Genomic DNA, 6591 nt, shown 5'->3' on the forward strand with positions numbered 1-6591 from the left:
TACTAGGATTATTAATATAATTATTATTTTTATCATTGTTATTATCAATATTATTATTATTATCATTACAACATTTATTATTATCACTATTATTGTTATCTTTATTCTTGTTATTATTATTGTTATTACCGTTATTACTATTATTATCATCATTATCATAACTACTTAGACTGTAATTATTGCTGCTGTTGTTTAATTAGTACTGTTGTTACTATTGTTATTGTTGTTGTCGTTACTTTCATCTTTATTTTTATTGATATTTTTATTTTATTGTTTATTTCTTATTGTTATTGTTATCATTGTTATTATTGTTATTATTATTTGTTATTATCATTTTCACTGTTATAATAATAATAATAATGATAATGATAATAATAATGATAATAATGATAATAGTATTGATAGTAGTAGTAATAATGATAATAATGATAATGATGATCATGAAAAAGTAATGAGGATAATAATGGTGATAATGATAATAATGAAAATGATAAAACAATATAGAAAGGATATTGTTATTATTATTTTTATTATTATTGCTATCGCCATTATTGTTTTCATTATCGTTATTATCTTTTTCATTATTATTGTTGTTCTTCTTCCTTTTCTTCTTCAGCTTCTTCCTCTTCTTCCTGTCATTGTTATTATTAACGTTACTATTATCATTATCATTAATTTTATTATCATTTGATATTATTTAATATTACTTTTATTATCGCTATCCTTATTCTTATTGTTATCCTTGTTAATACCATTATCATTATCATTATTGTTATTATTATTTTCTTTATCATTATTATTATTATCATTATTATTATCATCATCATCATCCTCATTGTTATTATGATCTTATTTATTATCATTATTGTTGTTATTTAGTATAATGCTTATGCTTATAATAATAATAATAATTATAATAATAATAATAATAATAATAATAATAATAATAATAATAATAATTATTATTATTATTATTATTATTGTTATTATTATTATTATCATTATCATCATTGTTATAATTTTTTTTATCATTTTTATCATTGTTATTATTATTATACTATTACTATCATCATTATTATTATCAGTATTTCTTTTATTATTACTTTTATTGTTATTATTATCATTACTATAATGTCTATTATTTTCATTATTATTGTTATTATTATTATTATTATTATTATTATTATTATTATTATTATTATTATTATTATTATTATTATTATTATTATTATTATTATTATTATTATTGTTATCATTATTATTATTATTATTATCATTATTATTGTTATTATCATTATCGATACCATTATTATTATTATTTTTATTATTCATTATTATTACCTTTTGATATTAGTATCATTATTACTTCTAACATTACTAGTATCATTATTATAATTAGTATCATTATTATCATCATCACCAGTAATATTATCTTCATTGCCATTGACATCATTATCATTGTTATTATGTATTTATTTTGGTTATTATTATCATTATAAATATTACATTGATGTATGCCCATACATGGATAAAGAGAAATACAAACTGACTGATAGATAGATAGATAGAAAGACATACATACATATATACAGACATATAGATAGATAGACCGATAGATGGATATATGGGTATATGAATCGATGGATGGATAGATAGATAGATAAAGATAGATAGATAGATAGATAGATAGATAGATAGATAGATAGAGATAGATAGATAGATAGATAGATAGATAGATAGATAGAGAGAGAGAGAGAGAGAGAGAGAGAGAGAGAGTAGAGTAGAAGAGAGAGAGAGAGAGAGAAAGAGAGAGAGAGAGAGAGAGAGAGAGAGAGAGAGAGAGAGAGAGAGAGAGAGAGAGAGAGAGAGAGAGAGAGAGAGAGAGAGAGAGAGAGAGAGAGAGAGAGAGAGAGAGAGAAGGGGGGAAACATTTGTTACATCCTGAAACATAGATAAATAAAGAGAAAAAGAATGGAAAAGAGAGAATAATGGACAACATGAGATAACCCTGAATGCTCGCACAACTTCCCTTCCTCATGTCTCCTACATGGCTATGAGGACTAACATCCTGCATCATGTAGCGTCATGAGGCGCGTGTCCCTTCGCGAGTGGCAGTCGGCTGCGGCTCAGGAACGCTCATGGGAGGGCGGCAGGGGTGGTGGCCTCCCCCCCCCCCTCCTCCTGCACGCGAGTCTGCCGCCTTCTGCTTTCCTGCACTTGTATGTCTGCCTGCCTGTCGCTCGTCCATTCGCGATTGTGCATTTTAATCGGTACGTTGGGCTTTTATTATCACTTCGTCGCCCTTCATTAAGCAGACGCGAAAGAGAACGTGAATGTTCTCCACGACAGATGACAATAGCACGTGAACGTCTCAGTCTTCGCTCTATTGCTATTTCCTGCTTTCCTTTCAAGCACTTCCTCGGTGTTTATATCATGCCTTTATGTCAGGTCACGAGCTCGAAGAAAGTGGAATTCAGTCAGTTTTCCGTCTCTCGTCATGGGACGTTTTAAAGTTTCGTGGAACTGTACTCGTTACTTCATGTATGAATTCCGAGAAGTAGGTATGCTCTGTATTGGTTTAATCCAGTATGAGTCATGTGTTTTATTTGCATAAACCCATACATGACTCTGTTGCATGTAATTGTGCTACGGTGCTCTATTGTGTTTTTCTCTTGATTTTTTTTTGTGGCTTGGGGGAAGGGTCACTCCTTAAAAAAACAAAAACAAAAACAAAAAAAAAAGTGCAAGAAATTTCTCTTGTTCTGCATAGCACAGTTGGAATTGAAGATGACAAAGGGATGTATATCTCTCACGTCCGACCTTCGCTCTCGACTGTAACACACACACACACACACACACACACACACACACACACACACACACACACACACACACACACACACACACACACACACGTACACACACACACACACACACACACACACACACACACACACACACACACACACACACACACTCGACTGTAGCGGGCGTAACCCTCACACTCATGACTAATCCTCGGCCACCCTCGCTCGCCCTCGCCGCCGCTGCCAGTCGATACCCTCGCCCTCGTGCTCACCTCTCGTCGCCGAGGCTCTGGACTCTCGAGGTCCTTCTTGTAGTTGCTTCCGAAGAGTTGGATATCTTTCTCGAGGTCCTTCTTGTAGTTGCTTCCGAAGAGTTGGAAATCTTTTTTTATTTATTTTTTTTATTCTTTAAAATCTGTAATACAAGTGAGTGAAACCGATCGAAGAGTTGGGTATCTTTTTTTATTTATTTTTTTATTTTTTAAAATCTGAATACAAGTGAGTAAAACCGATCGAAGAGTTGGATATCTTTTTTTTAATATATTTTTTATTCTTTAAAATCTGTAATACAAGTGAATGAAACCGATCGAAGAGTTGGATATCTTTTTTTTTATATATTTTTTTATTCTTTAAATTCTGAATACAAGTGAGTGGAACCGATTTATTATGTGGATGGAAGATGTATTGTTATAAAAGAGAAGATTCATGGTCTTTTAACTGGTATTGCCGTGATAGATGACAAATGGCAAATTCATGTCGAAATGAAGTATTTTTTGCTTAATGTTTAAAGTGTACCATGGTTCTCAGGAATATTCTTTTACTTGCTCTTTGTTCCAAAACACGACATATTGACTTATTCGGCAACAGGCGTCTTATCAGGACAAAAATTGTCATATTATGATATTTATTCGATGTACGTCACAGAGGCTAAAAAATAGAAATAAATAAGCATTAAAGGGGAAAAAAATAATGACGATCATCTCGTATAATCCCATTAGATCATGCTATAGGAATATCAGGCGTGAGTTAATTGGAGTCCGTTGCACCTTTGCGTCACAGAATGGATCAAGGGCGTCCGGTGTTGTGTCCGCCCTCACGTGTATCCCCTCTGCGGCTCCCCTCTCTCCCTCTTTCTTCTATAGGGAGGGAGGGGAGGGGAGCGGGGGCGAGGGAGGGGAGGGGAGCGGGGGCGGGGGCGAGGGGGGGAGGGGAGTGGGGGCGAGGGGAGGGGAGGGGAGCGGGGGCGAGGGAGGGGAGGGCGGGGGCGAGGGAGGGAAGGGGAGCGGGGGCGAGGGAGGGGGGGGGAGCGGGGGCGAGGGAGGGGAGGGGAGGGGGGGCGGGGGGGAGGGAGGGGAGGGGAGCGGGGGCGAGGGAGGGAGGGGAGCGGGGGCGAGGGAGGGGAGGGAGCTGGGGGCGAGGGAGGGAGGGGAGCGGGGGCGAGGGAGGGGAGGGGAGCGGGGGCGAGGGAGGGGAGGGGAGCGGGGGCGAGGGAGGGGGGGAGGGGAGCGGGGGCGAGGGAGGGGGCCAGACAATGTGGAAGGGTGTTATCCCTATGTTTTGTATGATACTGTATTGATCTGACTTCTGTTTATTTACGGAGTGGAGAGGCCCCGTTTACACAGGTCTTGTTCGCTTGTTGCTGGGGCTTCTGCTGATAAAGATCGTGGCGGCCTTAAAACGGGGATGTTAATGACTCTGAGAATATCTTAGACATTAAACAGAAGCTTCCTTGTTGTTATTAATGATGGAAAGGTTAATTACGACTTTGTTAAGCGTTCGGATGGGATAAAGTAACTCTAAGGACATGGTAGCAAAGATATTTGATAAATATAACGATAATAGCAACAACAAATTAAAGCAGCAGCAACATCATCGACCATAAAAGCAAAAACAAAAATAACAAAATCAAGAAAATGTTCTATAAATAACATAATGTAACAACAATAGTAATTAAGGTTTTCTCGCCGCGCCGCATGACTCAATAACTGCACCGCCGCCAAGACACCCAGGGAGGGAAGCCACCGTCCGAAGCCAGAGTCCTCGGGTGTCGTCCGAAGCCAGAGTCCTCGAGGTGTCGTCCGAAGCCAGAGTCCTCGAGTGTCGTCCGAAGCCACAGTCCTCGAGGTGTCGTGTCGTGGCGTGTCCCTCCTCGCTCGGTCACGCATTCGGTCCTCTTTCGTCGCCGCCGAAAGGACTGCGAAATCGCCCCGTGAAGCGAGGTCTGTCCGGACGCCAAAAAAAAATGCGAGTTGATGTCGGTTGCGGTGAAACGAGATGTACTTCTCGGGACATATTCGATCCGAAGAGGCTTACAATTATTTAAAATTACTTCGAGTATATCTTTCTTGTGTAATTTTACTAATAGGAATTTATGATTACATGTTTTTTATGCTTGATTCTACACAAAATACCTTTACGATTCCAACTCCGACAAGGTGTTGCCTCGAGAACTCTAGGGTGACCTCACGCCCCCTTTACATATGTGAAGCACATGCGAAAGGTTATTGACCTGCCATACCTTGTTGACTGTTTACCTGCCTCAAGTTGGTAACTGCGCGTGTTGCTACAGGTTGTTGCATACTTATAATATTCGTCCTTGGGCTATTTGTTCGTAAATATTATATTGCGAATGAGAATTTAATGCCAATTGGCGTGCGTGTTTCGGTTCCCGAGTGGCACTGATCCTTAAGCTGGCATAAAGGGGCCAACATTTGATTCGTGGTTCATTATTACATATTATTCTTCACGTGACCTAGATTGGGCGTTGCAACCTCATTTGACATTCAGCATTTTTGAGTTTTTAAGAATTTTATTTAATAATAGCACGAGTAAGAAAAAATAACAGACAAGCAAGCAAGCCCCCCCCCCCCCAAAAAAAAAAAAAAAAACGAAAATCACAGTTATAGAGCATTCCATTCCTGTCACTAACTCGACAGTCATTGCCAGTGACAGACTTGAAAACTTTATATCAGGTCGTTTATCAAAGTCAGCGATTTACTTCTGCGTTCAATGTGAAGATTCCAGCGCATTCCTTTCTCTTCATTGCCATAGCAATGATTCTTTGAAGATATGGAAATAGAAATAGTAATAAAGAAAAGAAAATATATATGAAGATCATTATGTATATAATGATTATAATGATAATAAGATAATAATAATAATAATGATAGGAATAATAGTAATAATAATAATAATGATGGTAATAATAATAATAATAATAATAATAATAATAATAATAATAATAATAATAATAATAATAATAATAATAATAATAATAGTAATGATAATAATGATAGTAATAATGATAATAATGATAATAATAATGGTAAGGGTAATGCTGATAATGATAAGAATGATAATGATAATTGTCATTATTATCATCGTTATCGTTATCATAATTTTATTATTTTCATTTTATTCTTAGTTACCACTTAAAGCTCAAAACGCTACGTTTTCTGTTTACCCTCAGGTCCTTTGTTATTATTTCTTCGGTAAAAAATATCTATATTTTTTGTTGATTGTAGTTTTATGAATGTGTAGTAAATAAATGTTAATTTTTTTCTTTTGGTTTTATACAAAATTGGAAAAAACTTTTATGCATCGTAAAAAAACTAAATACAAAATATGACATTCCTCTAGTACACATCCATGAATCAACAAAAATATAGATATTCTTTATTGAAGAAATGACACAGAAAACGTAGCGTTCTGAATTTAAAGGGATAACTAAAATATTCAGCATGCTCCTCACCATTAGAGTGCTTACTCCTATTATAGATTAAGT

The 6591-nt window shown here is 36.0% G+C and overlaps 1 protein-coding gene across 1 annotated transcript in view; it reads left to right on the forward strand.

The window, feature by feature from the left end:
- The first annotated feature begins 5298 nt into the window (after positions 1–5298).
- Positions 5299–6591, forward strand: part of LOC138859333 (basic salivary proline-rich protein 3-like) — a 4112-nt gene continuing 2819 nt past the window's right edge. The window contains exon 1 of the mRNA XM_070114130.1: positions 5299–5350. Coding sequence (XP_069970231.1) covers positions 5299–5350 — 52 coding nt within the window. The remainder of the gene's footprint in view (positions 5351–6591) is intronic.

Source organism: Penaeus vannamei, chromosome 35 (genome assembly GCF_042767895.1).
Source record: "Penaeus vannamei isolate JL-2024 chromosome 35, ASM4276789v1, whole genome shotgun sequence".
In the NCBI taxonomy this organism is placed as follows: Eukaryota; Metazoa; Arthropoda; class Malacostraca; order Decapoda; family Penaeidae; genus Penaeus; species Penaeus vannamei.